Source organism: Stegodyphus dumicola, chromosome 5 (assembly GCF_044657685.1).
Source record: "Stegodyphus dumicola isolate Sdum_Otavi_A_Nest chromosome 5, ASM4465768v1".
Lineage (NCBI taxonomy): Eukaryota > Metazoa > Arthropoda > Arachnida > Araneae > Eresidae > Stegodyphus > Stegodyphus dumicola.
In genome coordinates, this window is record NC_140772.1 from 189,004,677 (window position 1) to 189,029,341 (window position 24,665).

Consider the following 24,665-nt stretch of genomic DNA (forward strand, 5'->3'; position numbering starts at 1 on the left):
CGCTCTGCCTCATTCCTAACCAGCTCAAAAAAATAAATTCGAGGAACTAAACCCTGAAGACAATATGGAAGCAGAGGAAGGTGAATTTATTACACCCAACAAAAAAGCAGGACACATTCCCCCTATAGTCTTAGCAGACTTCACGGGGGATTGGGATAAGATGAAAGAAGATTTTGAAGAGCAATTAAATATCAAAAAATATCTTGGAAACCTAAGTGGAGGTACACTGACCATAAGAGTTTATGACTCAGACCACTACCGCACAGTTACTGAATACCTAACTAAACTACGTATTCCTTTTCATACTTTTAAACTCAACAGTGAAAAGCCTATCAAGGCAATAATTAAAAAACTTCCAAAAACAGCTAATATGGAACTAATCAAAAACGAAATTGCCCAAGAAGGTATCCCAATTCAAAAAATTCGACAAGTAATTCACACTATTGAAGGAAAGAAAGTTCATCTTCCTATTTTTATAGCAGAATGTACTAGAAATAAAGAAGGTAAAAGAATATATGATCTAAAGAAACTCAGAGGTCTGGATGTCTTTATCGAGCCTTTTAAAGCTCGCCCTGGACCCATGCAGTGCCATAAGTGCGAAAGGTACGGGCACACACGGGACAAATGTCACTATAAACCTTGCTGTTTAAAATGTGCAGAGCCTTATGAAACATTCACTTGTAAACAAACAAAAAATGACAACAAACTCCCTGTCTGTGCCCTCTGTGGGCAAAATCACGTTTCTTCCTTCAAAGGTTGCAGTAAACATCCTTATAATGTTCAGAAGCAAATCGAAGAATTTAAAGCTTTAAAAGAAGAAAAGAAAAAAGAACAATTTAAATTTAACAAAAAGGATTTTCCTTCACTCCCTGAGAACAAACCAAAAAATGCATGGAATACTTCCAAGGAAAATGAAAACACTAATAAAACAGAAGACACAAACTCAAACCCACTTGGCTTTTTTAACTGGATAAAAATCCAATTCACTCAAGTTAAAGAATTCTTCCGGAAATTTAAAACAGCAAACACAATATTTGACAAACTAGAGGTCGGTATGGTGGCCTTCGAATATTTCTCAAATCTAAACTATGAATTTTAATCAAACTTATAGTCAAATAAATTTTATCTCAGCTACAAATAGCTTCTTAAAGATTTGTTACTATAATGCAAACGGCATCAGATACCAACAAGTGGAAATTTCAAATTTTCTTACTAGACATAACATTGATGTTATGCTAGTAAATGAAACCCATCTCCGCTCTTGCGACAAATTTAAAATACAAGGCTACCGCATCTACAGAAAAGACAGAAGACATAATAGAGGAGGAGGAAACGCAATTCTCATTAAAAACCATATCAAAACACCAAATATGATTTAAACCCTGCTTGTACTATAGAAAATGCTGCAGTACTTATCTATAGTGGTTTTAGAGAACCTTTTCTTTTTATCTCCGTCTACAATCCCCCCTCAAGCACTCTTAATCTCAATAATCTGAAACTACTTACTGAAAATAACTACCCCACCTTAATAGCAAGTGATTTAAATGCTAAACATTCCTCTTGGAACTGTAGAGTCACAAATAGAAATGGAGAAAATTTAAGCAACTTCATCCACAATAGTAACATCAATCTCATTGCTCCCAATCACCCAAAGCACTATACGCACAACGGACTAGGAGATATTTTAGATATAGTTTTGATGAAAAACCTTCCTAATATTCCTAATCTTGATATTCTCCCAGAACTTTCGTCTGACCATCTCCCTATAGTCTTCAACTTCTATGGATTTTATCCCCCTCTCCCTAAAGCTCATACAAAAGTAAATTGGTATATGATTACCGAACAGCTAAATTCTGTAAACAGCAGAGCCACACTTCGTTATGACTGTGATATTGAGCTGGAAATCGCCAGAGTAAACTCCAAAATTCAAAACGCTATCAATAATTCTACCTATACAGTCAAGAATAAAAATCCCTATGGCATCCCAGAAGAAATTAAATCCCTTATACAAGAAAGAAATAGACTTAGAAAAAGATAGCATATTACTCGCAATCCTACTGAAAAACATCATATTAATTATTTAAACAGAAAAATAAAAGAAGACATCGCCACCCATCGATCAAATTCGTGGGATAATTTCCTAGAAAACATGGATCTTTACCCAAAATCTGTTTGGAAAGTAGCTAAATCACTCAGAAATCTTTCACCTAATCAAATTCACTCCCTGTATCACGTGGGCAAATTTCACCACTCCAAAGACTTCATTGCTGAAATTCATGCAAAAGAATTAGAAAACATTTTTAAGCAACATGAAAATAAAAATTCTGATCACAAAAAAGATATTAATTACTCTGTCAATAGCATCCTCAACAGTCCCAGCATTAATTTTTTTACACCTGCATCTCCAAACGAAGTTCAGCAAATTATTAAAAAATTAAAGAAGCGCAAAGCTAAAGGATATGACATGATTTCTAATGAAGCGTTGCAAGCTGTACCTAGAAGATGCATAGTCTTAATTACAAATATTTTTAATGCTTGTATTAGACTCAGCTACTTTCCATCGCAGTGGAAACACTCGATCATTGTTACCATCCCGAAACCAGGAAAAGATCCAAAGCTAGCAAAAAATTACAGACCCATCAGTCTTCTGCCAGCGCTTCAGTAGAGTAGCTCAAGGCAATGTTTTAGGACCGAAGCTTTTTACAATATTCATAAATGATATGCCTCTACCTTTTCATTCTAATATACTCAAATATGCCGACGACACAGTCAACCTCACCAGTTCACGAAGTCCAAATAATGCTTTAGAGAAACTTCAGCTCCAAGTCAACATTATTCACAAATTTTGTCAAGACTGGAAAATCAAACTAAATACTGATAAATGCTGCGTAGTTCTCTTCTGCAGATACAGAAAAAATATCCGACTCAATAACCAAGATATTCCTGTTGCCAACTCCTATAAATACTTAGGTGTCTATATTGACAAAACCCTAAATTTCAAAGATCATATTCAATATGTTACAAATAAGGCTAATGCTGCTTTCATTGCTCTCTACTCATTAATTGGAAGAAACTCTAAGTTAAACCTCCGTACCAAGAAAAATATCTACATCTCACTTATTCGCCCAATAATCCTCTATGCAGTTCCAGCCTGGGCTACTGCCCGAAAAATAGACAGACAAAAATTAAATGTTCTTCAAAACAAAATCTTACGTAGTATAGTGAATGCACCCTGGTTCGTGCGAAATTCTCAAATTCACAGACCTGGATAACAACCCAATTCACGACCAAATCCTAATTTCTGCACACAACTTCTTTGAAGATATGAGAAATTCTCCCTATGAAGCTATTAAATTGCTTACAGACTATGACCCTACTATTGAGCACGTAGTGAAAAGACCTCGAACGATCCACCACAATTCTAAGTGGTGGTAGTGTATATAATGTGGGGAAAAAAAAAAAAAAAATTACTATTCCTTTGCAGTTACTATTCAAGAAAGATGAACTTTGCAAAGTTAGGACTTTATTTTTCATCGTTGAATTCTTCGTTTTACTACTTATTTAACCAAGATTTTTACTTTTACTTTTTATTTTTATTATTTCGTATCGTGTGTTTTAAAATCAAAGTTCGTGGTAACACCAAGTGCTTACTCTCACTCATCAGCCCTAGTGAGCTACATGACCTCATTTTCGCCTTTTACAATTTCCTATTCATTTAATGATTATATCGCAAGTTTAGAAGATTTTCAAGTGTTTCAAAAGACATAGGACTCTTAAATTCACAGATAGATGTTGCTTTTACTATGTTCGAACTTTATTTATTTCCAAAAACTACAAAGTACTTAATTTTTCGAACTCTGACTCCTCGACCAATCTAAATGCCGGACGCTGATCACGTGTTTCTGCTCTTCTTGACTCACGCAGAAGCTTAGACTTTCATTTCGCTTCTCGCCACCATTTACGTATATAATCACCCATGTTATGCCATGATATGCAATTTAGCAAATCTTATTTTATGAGTCCTCTCATTTATTGATCTCATTTTCTGGCGTGGTGTATTTTTAAATACACCTCTTAAATTTTTAACTTTATGGCCTATGGTAAAATGATAATATACTGGTAAGAGCTCCTAGTAGCTAAAGCCAGCAGTAAAGATATGATCCAAGATCCAAGCTCATTCCTTCTGGTTCCTGTTTCTTTGCTTCTTGGTGTGCCGTTCCAGCCCCCATTGGAAGACGATGTTGCGATGCGTGCCAGCCAGCGACTAGTGCTATGGTTTCAGTCTACAAGATGACTTTTCCTGGATTCTCAAAAGAGGTTATGATGTGAGCGACTGCCATGGCCGGCATCCTGTCTTCATGTAGGCGACATCTTCAGCACAAGTGTTTTTCCCAAATTAGCGGCGATGATTTCCCAAGCTGTGACTTCTCGTGTGTAACTACAGTGAGCGGCGTTTTGCCGGTTAAAGTGCTCTCGAGGATTTAATTTTAATTTTTCAGGTGCCTTTTTGACCACAAAGCATGGACTTATTGAAAGTGTAGCGAATTTCACTAAAAACGCTTAATTTCTGTTTAGTGATATGTTTTTCGCGGGTTGAATGCCAGTATTTGGAGATCAGGTAAAATATTCTTTAATAGTGTAATATTCTTTTAAAGGAAAAACCCTTGGGGTTAATGGTTTATCAACTAAGTGTAATTTTTGATAATGATTATGTTATACTCTTTAAGTTTCTGATATTGATTAAATTTATTCATTGTGTTTTTATTTTTATATATTGTTAATAAATTGGTTAAGTTTAAAAACTTTGGTCTTCAATGTCTGCTCAGTAGCTTAGGGAGCTTCTATTGCTACTTTTGCTAAAAGTTTAATTTCTAAACTTTGCTTTTGCATCAAACACCACAATGACCTTGACAAAGTATGCGAAGGAGGATACTATTTCAGAGAAGTGTGTGGAGAAAGGGGGGGTGTCTAAAGGGGTGAAAGTAATAACTGCTCGGTATTTGCTGGAGTTGTTTGAGTAAAACATTTTTTTTTTTTTTTTTTATTCTGTGTCCTCCGTTTTTGTTTACTTTTTATAGTATGTTTCAGGAATAAAGAAAAACCCATTTATCTTTTTTGAATAATTTTTTGATGAATTGCTTGTGCTTCATATTGTTACTGAAACTAACCGTTTTGTAGACGAGTATATGAAGTAACACCTTGCAAATGAAAAATCAAGAAAAAAATCGTGGCATTAAACCAGTTCAGAAGAAATATATGTTTTTTTAGGCATACTGATTTCACAAGGTATAACACTGAAACCTGATATTACACTTTACTAGTCTAAAATGAATTGATCAAAACTCCATTTTAGGCATCTTTTTTATTATAAAAACACCATTCTTATTATACTTTTCCTCAAAACATTAAATTTTGTGCATTCATTTTTTTCTTTTATTCTTTATTTTGTGAAAGTAAACTGTTTTTAGAAAGTAAAACTTGCACTTATTTTCCCCCTAGTACATCGTATAACTATGCGTGCCTGTGGGAAAAATCGTGGCACTGGGAAATGAATCTTGTATGTTTTCCACAGCAGTTTAGGGGTTAACAAAATTAGAATATATAATTTACTTCTTTTCTAGATATTTTAAATTATTATTGTTTAGAGGAGCAATAAAAGTTTCCTTTTCGTCTTCCTGGTTATTCAAGATATCTATTTGAATTATTGAGGCATGAAATAACATAATTATACATTTATGTATGCATACATATGCCATGTAATGCATTGTTCTTAAGATGTAGGACTCTAATTATTTTAATTATAGTTAATGTTTGTTATGTTGGTGATATTAATATATTACGTCTGTGGAAAGAATTTAACCTTTTAACTGTCATGCCCGAGATAATCTCGGGTACAGCACTGGTGTTCGAAAATGTCACGCCCGAGTATTACTCGGGGTAATTTTTTTTTGAGTGCATCGTATTGTTATACCCGAATATATATCGGGAGATGTTTATTTCGGCTTCATCTTTTTGTCAAACCCGACTGTATCTCGGGAAAAATTTGACCATTTGTGTACCCAAATCATCAAAATAACTTGACAGTTAAAGGGTTAACACAGTTGTGCAGCTATAAACTTATTCCAGTTAGTTCATCTTGAAGTATAATCTCTTAATCTCCACCCTTATATTCGCACTCTTAACATTTCACATTTTGCATTGTGAAAAATCTACAATACCTAGAGCCATCAAAGTTTGAATAATGTAGTGCTTCACCCGAACATGGGCACTAGGAAACCCAAATGTTGAATTTTTAGTTTGTTTTACTATCTATTTCAAATTTATTTATTTATTTATTTATTTATTTTTTTATTATTATTTTTTTTTTTTTGGATTAAGAAACATGGCAATTTCAAAGTGCGCAGTGGAAACACACTATGCAGAATGAAATATTTTTATCTCCAGCATGCAAGATTGTTTATCAGAAATTCTAAAAACATGCTGCTTTTAAATATTTTAAGCCCAAAGTGTCATTAGCCCAAAAGCTCTCGAAAGGTGTCAATGGAAAAAATGGCCCTTTTAAGTGTAATATAAAATTTTAAAATGCTTCTCCCCCCCCCCCCCCCCGCATGTGTAGGGTGTATGTTGGGTAGTTGTTGGGATGATCTGATATATTATTAATCATGCTAATCAGTAAGTACACAGATATGCATCTTGAAATAATGCAAACAATTACAATTGTATATATGGGAAGGGGGAAAATCTAAAGCATGAATTGAGAGGGTCATTTGATAATTATAACCAAGAAAATGCTGATTACTTATGCTCTTTCTGGGAACTTCTCCTGCTTGGGGGTTCAAGTTCCTATTCTGAAGTAATGTACTACCGTGTAGTTATAAAATTTTACATTAACAAATAGGGAACATTTTGCTTCAAAAAGAGAAAGTAATTAAATTTTTATTCGCATTTTGAATTTTTGTTCTTAACTTATCCAAAAACATTCTTCTGTTGGTAAATTAGATTTTTTCTTAGACTTCCACATTCATCAAAATGTGTCAACATTAGTTAAGACGACTTAATTCTAATCTTAGAGCTAACAAATTTCAATCTACATCAAAACTTGTAAACTTCATCTTTTATAATAAATATGTATAACTGAATGAATGTTTAGTAATTGGTAAAATTCAGTCTAAATTTGGCATTTATTTCTAAGAGGTTCAGCATATTTCATGGAAATGCATAAATTGTTCTGTAGGAATATGGTAGCGGCTGAGTTGTAAGTCACTAAACACTGGTAACCTGAGCTAAATCCTGACGAACAGGTTAGTCGCATGAGAGTTTTCATAGTTTTTCCATGTGTAATGTGTGTATGAACCAGTTATCCATAGAATGTCTTCCATGAAGGCATTCCTGCCCTTATACAAGGTATGCCTAGTGTGCTTACTTATAAGTAAAATAGCAAAAAGAAAGCCTAATTATTCACATTGCTATCATAAATAAACTATGTTTAATTTATTTAGAATGAATTCATGTTCTCATATTTTAAAATGCTTTAGTTGCTTTATTTATAAGAAGATATCCTAGAATAGAAAATTCATTCTTATTCTAAAATATATAAATATTTTAAAATTTTAATGGAATGTTAGTAAACTTTTATATTTAAAATTATATTTCTCATGTTTTAATTACTGTTTTATGCTTTCTCTTAAAAAAAATATTGTGCTTACTTTTTTCCTCCCCTTCCTTCCATGTGAGAATTTTAAATATATTTATGTTCATTTGAAGCATGTGAACTTGTTGATTGTTCAAATGTTAGAACTTGAAAAATGCTTTTGAATATTTCAAGGTCCATGAGATGATTCTTGCCAAAGATAACTATACAAGAGTTGACATTTTAGATTATTGGCAAAGAGAAGGAGGAGTGCTTATAATTAGTTATGATATTTTTCGGAATTTGGTTTCTGGAAAGGGCAGGTTGCGTTCAAAAGAAAGGAAAAGAGTTCAAGAATTGTTGCTTGAAAAAGGTAAGAGATCGATTTTTTTAATTTTATTTGCGGTAAGACAATAAACCAGATATAATAGTTGGTCGTAGAATTTTTTTAAAATTTGTAGTGATGTGTGTATATTAATCTGAACATATTTTAAAATTTTCACTCTGGTTTACGCCATTTCATAGATGCAATAGTTCTTCATGTTGTTTTGCTATTTGTCCTAATTTTGTTGTAACAACCATAAATTAAATCATTTTGATTTCTTTTGTTAAATCAGATCTTTTATAATAGTGTTATTTTTTTTTTAATGGAATGAAATTGCAGAAAGAATTGTAATCAATTGCAGGAAAAGATATTTACACTTTTATGTGCAGTAAATGTTGAGATTTTTGAGAATAAATGAGAAAACGCTTTTATGTGCAGTAAATGTTGAGATTTTTGAGAATAAATGAGAAAACGCTTTTATGTGCAGTAAATGTTGAAATGAGCAAGTAAGATATTTACGCTTTTATGTGCAGTAAATGTTGAAACTGTTAATAGTATTCTTAAAATGTATTAGAAAGTGGTGTAAAACTGCTTGACAGAATTCTTGGCAATGGCATTGACTTGAAAATTAAATCAAAAGAAAATTCTTAGATTATCAATTTTGATCTTCGAAAGAAAAAATTACTGGTTCATTCTGGATGTTAGAGATGCAAATGCTCTTAATGTAAGTAAGAGACTTCTGATTTTCTTCTGTACTTAATACCATCCTGTATTGCATCACCTTGCTCTTATTTTGAAAGTTTGTACAATTTTTATATAGAAATTTTGAAATTATTTTGAAAGTTTTGTTGATTTGAATTATGTTCAAATCACGTTTGTGATTTGAATTATGTGTGAAGTTGCTTGTTATTTGAAATTTTGAAATTATTTTGAAAGTTTGTATAATTTTTATGTTATATTTGGTAATTTTTGCATTTTAAATTACTTGTCATTTCTTTAGATTACTTATGAAAGAAAACCAAGGCCTTTCCATATCATGTGGAATATGGTTTTGGGAGGGAAACAGAAAATTTAGTAAATATAATGCCATATTTATTTGCACATCCTCCTTTTCCTGTTAATTTTACAGGCGTGAGAGTTTTCCACGTTTTCGCAGAATTCCGCTATTTTGAACGTCACCAGGGCTGTTTCTGAGATCAATGCAGAACCGTTGAGAAATCGCAACTGGCAAATGTGTATGTGTGGAGGGGGGCATACTCTCTCTCTTTCACTTTTCTTTGTTTACACTTATTTTCGGAGGATGTCTTATTTTACAAAAGGTTCCAAAAATCATGATAGGGCTTATTTTCGGAGGATGTCTCATTTTCAGAAAAAGACTGTATCTGTGGAAGACTTTGCCATTGAACAACCCATTATTAAAAAGCATATCAGGAATTGATCCTACAGCCAGAGGTCCCCATAGTACCTTACTTAAATTAAAAAGATTGCCTGAATTAATCCAAAATGTTTTGACACAAGAAGACAAAATTTCATATAATTTAGAAGTGCATAAATACCAAATTGATAAAAAATTAGCTTTAAAATTAGATATAGATGGAAAAATAATGAGACTTGATGAGTGGTGGGCCAAAGTATTTGCAGATGGCAGTTATCCAGCTTTATCCAAAATGGTAAGAGCTATTTTAAGTTGTTTCCATGGGCCACAAGTTGAGAGTGCTTTTAGTTCTATGAGCAGTGTGTTAGACAAGGAGTGTGGTCGCATGAGTATAGACACATTGTCTGCTATACAAACAGTAAAATACAAATTTTTGAGTGCAATAAGTCAGCTCTGGAATTTTTTAAAAGGGATGACCACTTGCATTCTCCAGTACACAAAACTCTATGTAAAAATTTAAGGAATGCTCATAAACTGTACAAAGAAGAGCTAGAGATAAAAAAGGAGGAGCAAGAATCTAAAAAAAAAGCAATTAAACATTGCAGAAAATAAAGAAGAAAATAAAAAAGTATCAATGGATTGTATAAAAGCTGCTGAAAAGAAATTGAGACTAGCTCGCAAATGGAAATTAGAAAAGTTGGCTGCAAAAGTAGCAAAAAAGAAAAAGCTTTTTCCCTAAAAATTTTTAATCAGGATCGAGTGAGAATGAAACGAAATAGTTATTTTTTATATTCCTCCTTTAACTATGGGTTATTTTGTAACTATATTATCTCATATAACTACTTTTTCTGGTGTTATATAAAGTACCGTTTATTGAACTAAAAGTGAAGATAATTGAAAGCTATAGTAACAGTTTTATATATATATATAAAACCTGTCATTGCCTGAAAATGGGCAGTAATATATAACATAAGTATGTATATTAGTGTGTTTTAATGTTGTGTTCAGTATTATTCATGTATCAGTTGTTAAATTAAGTTACATAAAGAGCATCTTAAAGAAGGTTAATTCATTACATTCTCTTGGTGATTTACTGAGTGGAAGATAAAATTAATAGCAAAATAGTAAGTACAAGTATTATTTTACAGGGTTGCCACGCTACCTGGAGAACCGGGAAAAGTCAGGGAATTCGAAAATTGACCAAAATATTCAGGGAAAAGTCAGGGAATTTAAGTATTTTTGTCAAAATCTGGAAAAGTCAGGGAAGTTCATACAACGATTCCGCCAAAAAAAGCGATTTTTGCGCCGACGTCGGAAGAGATAACTTTTTTGGCGAATTATGTATCACGTGAGTGTCATTCGGGTAGCTGGCATAGAGCCAATTTTCGCAGCTCCAATTTGATTGTCTTTTAGAAAGGCAAAGCAACTTTCCCGCAACTTTTGGTTTCCAGTATTCTCGAGAATCGCATGTGCAGTGCATGAACTAAAAGTACCTGTTCTCGTATAAAACAAAATGGGTTTAATCCTAGTATACGGTACCATGGAGGTTAGAATCAAAGAATATGTATTGTAAAGAAGGAAAACCTCTCTGCAACAGACGTGGCTCCGTTCCATCATAGAGGGAAACAGCTGTGCATGTCTGATATATCTGTTGCCAAAGCTCGAAACCGATGTCGAAGTTCGAAGGTCACGTTATCAAGAGTTCATAAAATGAATATCGTTTAAAATTTCTTTAACGACTTGCGCTAAAAAGACGTGCCACGCACGTCGAGATGCTTTTGTCTCAAACCGTGAGCGACGTGAACACCACGTCGATAAGCATTTATCGCAAAAATGAAAATAACGTGGTGCACACGTCGCCTAACAACGAGATTGTTTATTTCTCGAGTTACAGCTCTGGATTGCACTCGCAGATGCGGAGCGGCGTAAATGAGACACTTTAACGCTTGTTATATTGTAGCGCACGGCACCGCAACCTTGAAGTTTAGTCTTAGCGCAAGTGGTTAAACTCTAAAGGAAAAGAAAATATTTTTTGGCGCAAGTAAATTAATTCATGGATTAGTTATTTTCAGGGGAAAAAAAAACTACGAAAATCCGTTTTTAATTTTCGCAATAATTTTAAAAACGGATTTTCGTAGTTTTCTTTTTGTCAAAGAGCGTTTCTTCTTAACACGTGTTTCTCAATTTCCTGTACACATCGCGGAGAGGGAAATTCTGGCCGTCAGGTTCCGTCGCCAAATCCCTTGGCAAATTTTTCCTCCGCATTCTAACGGCGTAATAGCATTTTACTTGTATGGAACCTTTTCTTCTTTACATAGACGTTCTTTGGTTAGAATAATAATGAGATTTGGCGACATCATGATGCGCAGTAAACGGGTCATTTTGGTCTTGGCGAGAATTTTCAAAATCGTGCCAAAGCCTTACCGTATACTAGAATTTTACCGCAAAATCTTTTTAAACCTTTTTTTTTTTTTTTTTTTTTTTTTTTTTTTAAATAAATACCTTGCCATTTTGCAGTAAAATAAAAAATAGTAATCAGTCGTCATCTAGGCTAGCCATGTAATACAGTCAAAAGTCGTTAATTCGGACACCCATAATCCGGACCTCAAAGCTACAAACTTTCTGCGCAAGCGTCGTGTTCACGCATGCGCACAGGCTTTTACGAGAGCGCGTAAGACCCTTACGGCTGCGAATATGTTTGTGCGCATGCGCGTTTAATGTGTAACGGAGTTATACGCTAAGCTAAAGTTATCTAATTCAGTTAATGTTGCAGATTGCGTTGTTCCTTAATCTTTGAAATGGATCCGGCTTATTATTTTTTGCAGACTGTTAGAGCAATTTTATAAAAGTAAGCTTGAACTTTCGATTATGTCAAATAGAATTTCCGATATATATTTACTACAAAGCGAAAGTATGTTTTGAAATCCGAAATCTGTTTATCAATTTCACGCTGCTCTGCGGCAGAGGGGGGGGGGTCAGAAACGTCATTATTAGATTATGATAGATTAGAAAGATTATGTCAAATAGAATTTCCGATATATATTTACTAATATGTAATTTGTATCTACAAAGCGAAAGTATGTTTTGAAATCCGAAATCTGTTTATCAATTTCACGCCGCGGATTGGAAGTTGATATGTCAGCACTATCCTTATCTTCAGGGCAGATGTTTTTATTTTATTTGGTTTATAATTTCGTACTAAGTGTAGTATTTCATTTCGATGTACTCCGTCTTTGATATGATTTAAATCAAGTTCCTCGTCATTATAATTCGCTTCCGATAGTGAAGAAAGTGACCCAGAGGTTATTGAAAACGAAAACATTTCGATTGACAAATTAGTCGGTATTCTCAACACAGCAATTACAGGACTTGAACAGCGGAACTTTGTAATTAAACAAGAAATTATGTCTGTTTAATAGAATTAAAGAGAAAGTATTATCACATGAAACGAAGCAACTTGCATTGAAAGAAATGTTTAATAAAGTAAACAAATAAATATTAAGCTTTTTCTTTTTGTAAATTTTGATACCCTTTAGATCATAATTGTTCTTTATTTCATAAATTACGGTTTCATATTTTTAATTTTGTAATTTCTGCATGCCATCTTACCAGATTTAAACTGATGATCTATAATCCGGAATCGCCGAAGTCCCGACGAGTCCGGATTAACGACTTTTGACTGTATAACTATATTCGCTAAAATATCGTTGATTATTCTAATTCAATTTTTAAGTAATTATTTTTATGTTATTCATATAATTTAATGTTGCTTCTTCCCTCTAAATTTATTTATTATTAGTAAATAATATTTCCAAATTTCAGGAAATTTTCTCCGGCATAATCCTGAAATTAATTATAGCAGTCTGATGACATACCATCACGAAATTTAATGCACATATTTTTTCCTTATGTATGCTGCGAAATAAATATAAAATACCTCAATTTATTAAAATAGATTTCTTTCTTCCGTTTAGCTGCAGAATGTCTGAAAAAAAAAAAAAAAAAAAAAAAAAAAAAAAGCCTTATTTTGTTCCAGATTGGGAAGATTCTAATCTCAATCTTCAGTGGAGAAAACAACAACTATTATAATTATACTTGTGTTTTCAAGTGTTAAGGTGCCTTTTAAGAACATACCTCACGCAAATTAAATTTACCTAAAATCTAACCTAACTATTTAGCATTGCGTTGTGATTTATAAGGACCGGATTAGCCTCGTGTTGAACTGGTGATGATCATGAGTAATAATTAAATAAAACATACATTTGTTATCCAATGTATATATCTTAAATTTTATTAAGTGGAAAACTAAACAAAATTATCAAACAAAGTATACCAAGAATAATTAAGAATAAATGTCCTCTGGGATTTATTGAATAATTAAGTGAATTTGCTACACAATACAAGTAATACCATAATTAATTTACCTCTTAGCACAGCCAATGTACATTACGCAGATAGACTGGAATTTTCTTGAAACACACCTGGAAAACCTGGAAAAGTCAGGGAATTTCATTCTCCTGTTTGAGTGGCAACCCTGATTTTAGTTTAATTATATGTATATATTTTATACTTCTTATATTAAAAAGTTGTTATTTTATAAAAAAATTTTTTTTTTTTTTTTTTTGAGGTCGCACGTGCGCATTTAGTTTTTGTGTAATTTTGTGTTTGTTCAGCTTTTTTTGCCAACTTGCACTTTCATGCCTGATTTTACCATGTAAAAGTAGGAGAGTGGGACACAGGGTAAATACTTTATCTGATGTGACAACGTAAATGATAAACATAGCACATTAAAAAGCATACATAAAGATAGACTAATATTGTAATAATGTATTTCAGAGGACTTATAAATTTTAATTGTATTCTTATTTTTACACAAAGTTCTTTCCTATTTGTATATTTTGCATTGTTATCATAAATCAGTTTTCTGAATGATATGCTGGAAAAAAATTGAGGGGAAATACATAAAAGGGAGAAACATGTGAGTGAATATGGTAGTAGTTATCAAATTAAGTAATGCAATAACTTTCAGATGAGAAAAAGCTTTATCTCTACATATAATAAAAGGAAAAGTCTGTCTGTGTGTGTCTTTCTTTCATGCTGCATGTAAGCTAGTAGACCCAGGGCTATGAAATTTGTTACATAGGTGCATCCAGACAAGAGCCAGTGCGCTTTGAAGTGACTTTTTTTTTTCCTTCAAAATTCGAATGAGTTTTTTTATGTTTTTTATGAAATTGCCCCAAATCCAGAATTCTGTCTAATTATATCAGCAACAATGGCTGCATGCCATTGTTGCTGATATATGGCTGTTGCCATTGTTTCTGATATCATCACTGTTGCCACTCAGAAAAATGAGGGCAAAAATTAGCATTTTAAGAGTTTTTAATTACTTTCCAAAATTAGATGGCTTTGATATGACTAGCAAAAGTTAAATGGCTATGATATGACTGCTGGCACATTTTCTCAGAAGATTTACCTAAAGTATCATTTTATTTTAATGCATCATCATATATTGGGCGTTGTTAAAACGTAATGCTTTTTTGTATATTTTTTCATAATTCTAATGTGTAAAATTCAAAATTTCAGGGGGGAAAAAACTATTCAAACTGTCGAGTAAGAAAATGTGTGAAAAAATTTGACTCATCAGACATGGCATGGAATTATTTTATTGTAGAATTTTTATAAAACTGTTTATGTAGTTATGGTGGTGGTTAAGAAGAAGGATAAAAATTATGTTTTAACAGATGTTTAATACACATCTCATGAAATCAGTTTGCTAAAAATTCAAGATAAATGTGTTTTTTCTGGTTTGCTCTATACATCAGACCTGTGTGCAAGGGGGGGTGGAATTTCAACAAAGGAAAAAAAGTTGGAAGAACTTGCAGAGTCATTGGTCCCTTTTTTATGGTACTTTAATCCTTTGAGGGGTGGTATATAAAATAATTTAAATTGTTAAAATTTTGCATGAACAATAACTTATGGACCCTAAGGACACAAAATTGAGACTTAAAAAAAAAAAATCTAGAGCGAAATCCTAAATTTTGAGAGCCGGTATATATTTTATACCAGCGCCCCTCTAAGACATTTTTTGCCAGGTAGCTGCCAATTGTTAATTTTTGTTTTTTAAATTAATTTTGCGTACTTTTTTATGTGCATCTGTAGAGATGGGTGCTTGAATATAGTTATGTAAGTCTAAAGACAAACCGAAATTTTAAAAATAAAATTTATGTTTTTATGCTCTTTGATGATGCAACCCGGCTGAACATACTTATGTAAAATATGGGTAAAAAGCTTTTGAACTTGATTTAAATTCGATATTATTATTTTATAAAAAAAAATTAGTAAATATGACACTGCATGTGTAAATCGTATCATGCTGCAACTGAACTAGTATAATATTACAAGAAGATATAACAGCTGAAAAATTTTAAAAAAATGAAAAATGATACCCGCATAATATGTATCGCTGTATGTGCTGTATTGCTTCTAGATGCGATCATATTAAAGGTACTTTTCCTATAGCAAATTGACACCTTCAATTTGTTCATTTTATACATGTGCTAATTTCTATACTACCATATTTGTCTGGTAATTTCTTTTTATGTTGTTTGATACCTTACTATGTGTTGTATATTGTGGGTAAGTTTCATTAAATTCTACATGTAACTTTTTCAGTAATCAGTTGCTACTTCACATATAAAAAGTTCCTTCTGCCAAATTTGTGACTACATACTACATGAATTTCCATTCAACAGTATAGTGATTTCACATGTTAAAATTGCATGTGTCTGGTCTAGCAAATGCATCTTTTTTTAAATGTAAAATACTTTTTGAATATATTTTGAGGTTTCTTTATTTAGTTTTGAAAGATGTTGATACTGATAAATCAAGTGATAAACTGCAATTATAATAAAGTTATAAAAAAAGCAAAGAGTGATATCCACCAGAGTGTAATTAAAAAAACTTGGAAGGTGCTGGTGGAATTTTAAAATACAGTAAACTGAATGAATATTGACTGTCTTGGTAATGGCTGGCTCTTAGGGATGGGGGGGGGAAGAGAAAAGAAAAAAAAAAAAAAACTATGTGATTTTGAGTATAGTTACTAAAACAAAACTAAGATTGCACATTAGTGATGACATATAAACTTTTTTCTGCAAAACCAGCCCTATGTAGCAAATTCATTTCAACAAAATTATGATTCTTCTTTTTTAGAGAAAGCAAAATTAGCCATTGGTGTTAACAATTATATGAAGCCTACTTATAAAGTGTTTTTATATGAAAAGGAACTTTTTTTAACATGTTAATACATTTGTATCTCTAGCATTTAAGAATTAGTAACTGCACTTGCAAATAGTAATTAGATGCTATTTAAAAAATCATTTTCTTCCTGTGAATTTTATTCCTTAAAACTTTTTTTGAAAAACTGAGAAAATTTGCTTGAATTGTGAGTTTGACAGTTAGCACTTCTACCTTGTGCATGCTTCTACTGCTTGACAGCAACTTCTTGGAGCAGGCTGTAAAGTAGATCTGCCTACTAAAAAGCAACATTTTTCAATCGTAATGAAAACAAAGGAGTTAATTCAAGCAAAAAGCAAAAAATAATTATTCAGTATAGAAATACTAATTTTTTTTTTTTTTTTTTTTTTAGTCCAAAGGGGCTATGTCCCTGAAAGACTATTGTTTTCATTTTGCATTGAAAACTTTAAAAGGCTGTATCACTTTCCAAATCATTACCACCAAATATTATCGCTCTGTATTATATTTGAAGAAATTAAATAATGAAGAATCTGCATAAATGTATGTATGTTTCTCGCATTGTGGTAAAACAACAGTACCTAAAGACATCCAATTTTGAATGATATAATCCTACTGCGAATATGGGCATCTGAAAGCCCGAATTTGAAATTTGGAATTTGTTTTATTATCAACTTCATGTTTTGTAAAACTTTAATGAATTTTTTTATTAACAAACTCAACTGTGGGAAATTCTAAAGATATGCTTATTTTAAAATTATTTTACAGCATTGCTGTTGAAATGAATTTTATGGTTTAAGTGCAAAGAGCATGATAATAAATAAAGGTAACACAATGTTAAAAAAAACGCCTCTTTAGACAAATTTAAAATCTGTAGCCTTTCAGATTTTTTTTTTTTTTTTTTTTTTTTTTTTTTTTTTTTTTTTTTTAATAGTCCAAAAGGGCTTTTCATTGAAAGGGCTATTTATCTCAAAACGGCATTTTGTGTCGTTTGACTTTCTGCTTTGATTCACTTTTCAAATTGTTGCCACCAAATAAAGATTCTGGATGAATATTTCTCGCAATAAAAAAAAAGTAGTGCCCAAAGCCATCAAATTTTGAATAAGGTAGTCCTCCAATGGAATATGAGCACTTGGAAACCTGAATTTTGAATTTGTTTTATTATCCACTAGCCACTACACGGCCTGCCTTCATCTGGCTTTTAAATGTAATGGAAAAATGCATAAAGAGAACACCAAGTATTAAATTTAAAAACTACACAGAATTTTATCAAAAAAACAACTTTATCAAACAAAACAATTTTATCCAAAAAACATTTTTATCAGAAAAAAATCAATAAAAATGTAGTCTCAGCATTTTTATTAATTACCCTAATAAAAAAATTAACCAACTTTCCATACAATGGGGAATTTTATAGAATTTTTTTCCCTACTGTAAGTACTGTAAAAATCGTAAAAAAACTTATTTTTAAAAGTTTTTCTGCACTGAAATATTGATATTTAAAAAATAAATTTTATGTCAAGAAATCAATTATACCTTCTATAATAAACAGTATTTTTTTTTCTAACTGACAGATATGATAGTTTATTTTTAAAAAAAATATTAAACTTGATCTTCCAAAAAACGAACATTGGCATGTAAAAGGTTAAGATCATGCTTATATTTAATGAGCTAAGATTTACATTTTTTTTTTTTTTTCAGTTATAAGACATGAATATTATGAATAATTTTTATTTAGTGACGCGTTTCTTTTAGCATATTCTTGTAATCAATATCGCTCTTTAATTACCATGATTCATAGCAAAAATATGCATCATTTGAAATCTTTTGCATGTCACCTAGAGAACTACAGAAAAGGGAAAAAAATTAGAAAGGAAATAGAGCGTAATGTAATAAATACAAGCGTTAGTAAAATCTTTAGATTTTACTAGATGGTTTGGTAGGAAATGTTAGATGTAATCTTTATTGAGTTCAAATAAACTATTTGATATGTATTTTTCCAATTATTAAATTTTTTAAAGGATAATATCTTAAAATATATTTGCTTACTAAATTTGAAGGTAAGCACATTAGTTTCTTTCAGTACTTCTAAGAATTTTATTTTGATAAGGTGTAAGAACCATACCACATTGTCTCATTTTTTATAAAATTGCTTTTAATAATATATTTTAAAATGTAAGGCAGTGTGCATTTGAATATTTTACTGAATTAGGGTAGAGATTTATAATGCATCTTCTCCCCAAAATCTGAACTGGAAACTTTGAGTTAAGGAAGTAAAGAAAAGAAAAAAAAAATGGTTGTAATGACAATTTAATGTCAGTTTTACCAAGTATTTTATTTTGAATTATTTCTTTTAAAATAAGTGTTATTAAAATTATATGTAATTTTCCAGGGCCTGATATTGTAATTTGTGATGAAGGACATGTTTTGAAAAATATACAGTCTGCAATATCAAAAGCTACTTCCCAGTTTAACACAAAACGCAGAATAGTTTTAACTGGCACTCCTTTGCAAAATAATTTGCAAGAATGTAAGTTCTGAAAATATTTTCTGTATAAATTCATGCATAAACTGTAGTATAACTGTATATATATGTATGTCTAACTTATTTTTATATATGTCTCTGGAAGGACATCTTTATGTGTTTTGAATTTTGTACATACATAAAGAATTCAGCTGTCAATATGGAAAAAGGATATAATCAAGTTTGAAAGTAAAAAAAATAAAGCCCTTTTTTAGTTCCGTGTATGAAGTAAAAAGGAAGTATTGTAATGACGAAAAACTTGGGGTATCATATTTCAATGAAAATATCCATTTTGACCGTTATCGAATGCAATTTAACGATGTTTTTCCATGACATCAGTATGTAAGGACGGAATAAAGGACTCATCCTCCCCAAAATAATTATAAAATTGATTTTAAATGAATTCTGAAGAGATTTTTCACGGTGTCCGTATGTACGGACATATGTATGTATCTCGCATAACTCAAAAATGAGCCATACAGTACAAAGTCTGTAATTCGGACTCGTCGGGACTTCGGCGATTCCGGATTAAGGGTTTTTCTGCTTTATAGATCATCAATTTAAATCTGGTAATACGGCGTGCAGAAATTATACAATTAAAAACATAAAACCGTAATTTATGAAAAAAAGAGCAATTTTAATCTAAAGGGTATCCAAATTTACAAAAAAAAAAAAAAAAAAAAAAAAACTTAATATTTATTTGTTTACTTATTAAACATTTCTTTCAATGTAAGTTGTTTAAGTTGCTTCATTTTTTGTGCTAAATGCGCATGTGTAAACATTAAACACACATGTGTAACATTAAACTTGCATGCGTCAGTTTGTGGCTTTGAGGTCCAGATTATAGATCATTCCGGATAATGGACATCCGGCCGGATTACAGACTTTGTATTGTATATATGTATCCACTCTGTTACCCGGCTGAGTGGGCTAAGTTTCTTTATTCTCATATGTTTGTAAATTGTGCAGTTTTTGCTTTGAAAATGATTTGAGTTGTGTTGCTCTTATCTTCTGGTTAAGGATTTTATGCCTTTAGTTAACCAGCAAGTAATAACTGTGGAATTATCAACAATTTAAAAGTTTTTTTAAGTGCAGCTTAGCCTAATCTTTAATTACCATTGTAGCCATATTTGTTTACATTTGAAACTTGGCAAAATAGTAGATTTGTTGCCAATCTAGAGAAGCTAAGCTTCACAACAACAAAGATAATGCCTTTTTTTATTATTGTGAATTAAATCATGATTAATCAATTCTGAAATTTATTCAAGGAAATAAGTGCTTAAGATTTACTTCGTAAATTTGAATATAGATATTTTGGGTTTTTATGTATTTTTGCCTTGTCGCGAAGTGAGAACTGAATTAATTGAATGAGAAATACTGGGAATTGTCTGTGAAAAACTTTTTTTTTTACTTCTTTCATACATTGTTTTAGATTTATTATAAGTATTTGAATAGAACATGTAGCAACGATTGGATAATTCTTCAGATGATATAAATGCTGTGCATTCTGAGTTATAAAATGACCTCATACAACTTAATTGTTATCACGAAGCCTTGACTCCCCTTTCCACGGCCGCACTATCTTTGCCTTCGCGTGGGTGCATTCATACCTTGATTTATTTATATATGTAATTGGTCTAAGGCATATGCAAAACGAACTGGTTAAACTCCTAATGTTATTGTGTACCAGTATACCAGAGACTATTAGGATTAGTTATAAAATGAATGAAATGTAATGCTGTTAACACTTTTGCGCACGTTACTCTTTAAAGTTGGAATTTTACCAAAAAAATTTGTAGGCAGTATATTTAGGCCTAGGAGAGTATGCAGGTTTAATTTTATAAAAATTGCACAAACCGCTTCCATTTTGTGGTTGTGTCTGAAGCGAAGACACTGAGCTGCGATGGGTGTGCATTGCTGTGAAGCACGTATTACAGTAAAATACTTTGTCTATGATTTAAAAACAGTAGAATCTGATCTCTGTAGCAGATTTAGCATAACCCAGATTGCTCCACGGGAAGGCCTGCTACTCTACACCCCCCCAAAAAAACCGGGGGGAAAGGAAACTCTCATTGCTTCAGCGATGCTGAGACCTCTTCGAATCATTTACACAATTTAAAAATTTATAAGAAAAATAATTAAAATACTATAATATTTACAATTAATTATTTACTAGAAAAAATAATTATTAAATATATATACAAATAAAAATCTACAGAAATCGAAACTAAGCAAACTATGCACGCACGATGAAAGCAAGAGGAAAAAAGGGTCTGCTCTCGCTGAAAATCAAATAGCTAAGTGAAAACAAAGCACCAGGGTCTTCAAAACCCAAAACAGAATAAAAACAAATATAAATAAATCTGCGCTCTTAGCCTTCCCCGTGTTTGAAACACGAGATCAGTTTCTGTGACTCACTCCCACGTGAAAGGCACTAGCAGTACAGTGTGTTCAGTCTGAACACACCATACACAGAAGGCTTCACTTCTGTGAACAGAAGAACACCATACACAGAAGGCTTCACTCAGAAGGCTTCACTTCTGTCTGGCTTGAAATACGCAATATTTCAAAGATACAGAATAGGCAGATTAGCATACGAACAACAAAATTATATAAAGTTTTTTTTTTCATTGATATTCTTTATATTTTAAAAAAAATCTGAAACATTTCTTTGAAAAATCAGTGTCTTTAAAAATAGAATATATCTCAGCGTTAATAATTTGCTTCTGTTGTACTGCCATCTATTATTCATAAAAGAGATTAAAAATAACCATTAACATAGTTTTCGTGATATTTATCGATTATTTTCAGTGTCTAATGATTGTAAAGAGAGCATTTATTCTGTTGTGATTTATGCGCTGTCGACGAAGTAGATTTAATTCAATCCAATAAGTTTAAAGGAAATGCAAGAAAAAATGTGTATAATTTAATATTCCATACAAGAAAGTCGTGGTGTACACATCAGATTTTTTAGAAATGATCAGAGATTAGGTTGCATCAAAAATTCATAGATTTGTTTTGAATTTTGAAAAAATGAATAGTTGTTTTAAAAGCATATACCTGCCCCATGAGTTCACATTTTTCAGCAGCAATGTCTCCTTTTAAAAAAAAATTCATCAGTAGATGGTACTGTAGCATTTGAAATGTAAGTATGCAAATGATTTACAGTAAAGTAATCTGTCCATCCGTAAAACCTCAAAATTTTGTTGATTTATAGTCACAGACTCTAATGATGAGTTATTTTGGATTTAGTTGATACTACATTTTTTGGTAAAATTATTCTACTTTAGCAGAAAATCAGCTAATTCAGCTTTATAACAGTTTTGTATGCAGAAGCAGATGAAAATATACAGAGGTTCAATGACTGTGATAGTAAAAAAAAAAAAAAAAAAATCCATCTATTTCAAGAAAACATGGGCCCATGGAGGTCATTTAGCAAACCATTATAATCCAAACCATGTACAAACTGTATGGTGGCACGGGTGGATAGTCGGCATATTAGCAATATTCACGATAAAGAGCAAAAACCATACACCCACCTAATTTATCAGTGTTGCAAATCTTCCATAGTATGCTACAGTTTTAGTCTTCTAATTTGAATCAACTTTAACTGATAAATTGTAGAAATTTATAAAGGCATAGGGAAAATGTTGCTGATGATTCCACAATAGATTTTCAACATCCTTTGGATAGATGAAATACATCATTACTATATAATTACTAGTATATAGTGTGGCTGCATGGCTTCATCATCATTGCTGCATTTTTTTAACAATTATTTGCAACTGCTTTGAATAATTATTTGCTTATTAATGACTCAATGCAGCGATATCTAAAAAAAAATTTTTTATATTAGTAATTGAATAAGAAACAGTATGGTAACCTTTTATATTGACATTATGCTTGACTTAAGTTAAATGCACTAAGAAATGTTGACAAGGAAAAATTTAGCAAAAATTTCTTTCTCTATGCTGAAAATAGATTTTGTTAATGATACTCATATGCCAAAAGATTACATTTAATGCAATTTGAATTAAGAATAACTTATTTACATAAACCTAAAACTCGCGCCACAGTTCGTATGCCTGCACTGGGCGGCAGAACTTCCGGAAGCATTGAGGAACAAAATTAAGGGCTGAAAAAATTTTTAGAATTTAGAGAAAACACTGGGACCCAAAATTTGTGGAATTTAGAACTTAATTTTATGAACAAAAATTTAAAACTTAGAGAGGCCGCTTTGTAGCAGAATTTAAGATCCACACGGACTGCATTAGACAATAAGATATCTAGCGCCCAGCCCTCGATAAGCCTTAATTTATTTATTCAGAACCCAGATAAGCTTTAAACACGCGAAGATCTAGACGTAAGTGTAATAAATAACTAATAAAATAGACTTAATAGTCTCAGTGCAATATAGAAGCATGACAAAATTTTGCAGAACAACTTTTCTTTCGTCACCACAATGCATAGCCAGTAGTGTATAATAGGTTCTTTTAAGCTAGACTAAAATTATACTTTACTGATTCCAAAGTTATTTCAGTTAACAAAGCTGATTTCAGTTAACATAGCAAATTGCACTGTTCCTTAATTTTTCTGATTTGATCCAGCTTATTAATTTTTGTAGGCTGTTATTATTGCAGCAATTTTATGAAAACCAAAGTTTGAATTTTTCAGTATGTTGAAAAGAGTTTCTAATTCTAGAGCTGCAACAGGATCTACAAAGCGAAAACATGTTTCAATGTCCACTAAAACAAAAAGTGCAATTGCTGCAACAAATGGATAAACGTATATCTGTCTCAAAATTATGCTATGGAAAGTCAACTGTATACAACTAAGAAAACAGAAGAAGAAATTTTTTGCCTTTTTTCTGGATTCTGACACACCACTGTCAATTAATAACAAAAACATTATGCTAAAAGTGACAATCATGACAAAGTGATGATTTAAATGATGGGTCAGAAAGCTAATGGCCCAAGCCAAAATATTTCATGAACAAATGAATTTAAAAACTGAGTGCAACAAAATTTAAAAATTGGTATGGTAAGGCAACTAAAAATTTCAGGTGAAAATCTTCAGCTGATACTGAAGCTGCTGAAATATTTGTAGATTAATTCATTGAACTCATTAACACTGAAAAATTATCTCCAGAACAAATTTACAATGTTGATGAAACTGGTCTTTTCTGGCAATATGAACCGCAAAATACCTTGGCAACCTCTGCAGAAAAGGCTCCAACTGGTGTCAAAGATTTCAAAGCAAGACTAACAATTTTAGCATGAGTAAACGTTGCACGAATGCACAAGCATAAACTTTTTGTAATTGGGAAAAATACACAACTTTGAGCATTTAAAGGATTAAAGATTTTCCCTGTTATTTATTGTGCAAATAAAAGAGTGTAGATGATACAAGCATTAATGAATAATTGGTTTGAAAATCATTTCATACATGAGGCTCGGCAACATTTGAATTCCATTGGTTTATCTGATAATGCAAAATTGTCCTAATTCTAGACAACTGTTTGGCTCATACTTCACTTAAAAGTTTTAGGGAAAGATAAGGT

The 24,665-nt window shown here is 31.7% G+C and overlaps 1 protein-coding gene across 3 annotated transcripts in view; it reads left to right on the forward strand.

Annotated features, from left to right (window-relative positions):
- Positions 1 to 24,665, forward strand: part of LOC118206101 (uncharacterized) — a 279,989-nt gene that overhangs the window by 121,102 nt on the left and 134,222 nt on the right. For all 3 annotated transcript variants that reach the window (XM_085817487.1, XM_085817486.1, XM_085817488.1), the window contains 2 exons: positions 7,826 to 8,003; positions 18,974 to 19,111. In XM_085817487.1, coding sequence (XP_085673613.1) covers positions 7,826 to 8,003; positions 18,974 to 19,111 — 316 coding nt within the window. The remainder of the gene's footprint in view (positions 1 to 7,825; positions 8,004 to 18,973; positions 19,112 to 24,665) is intronic.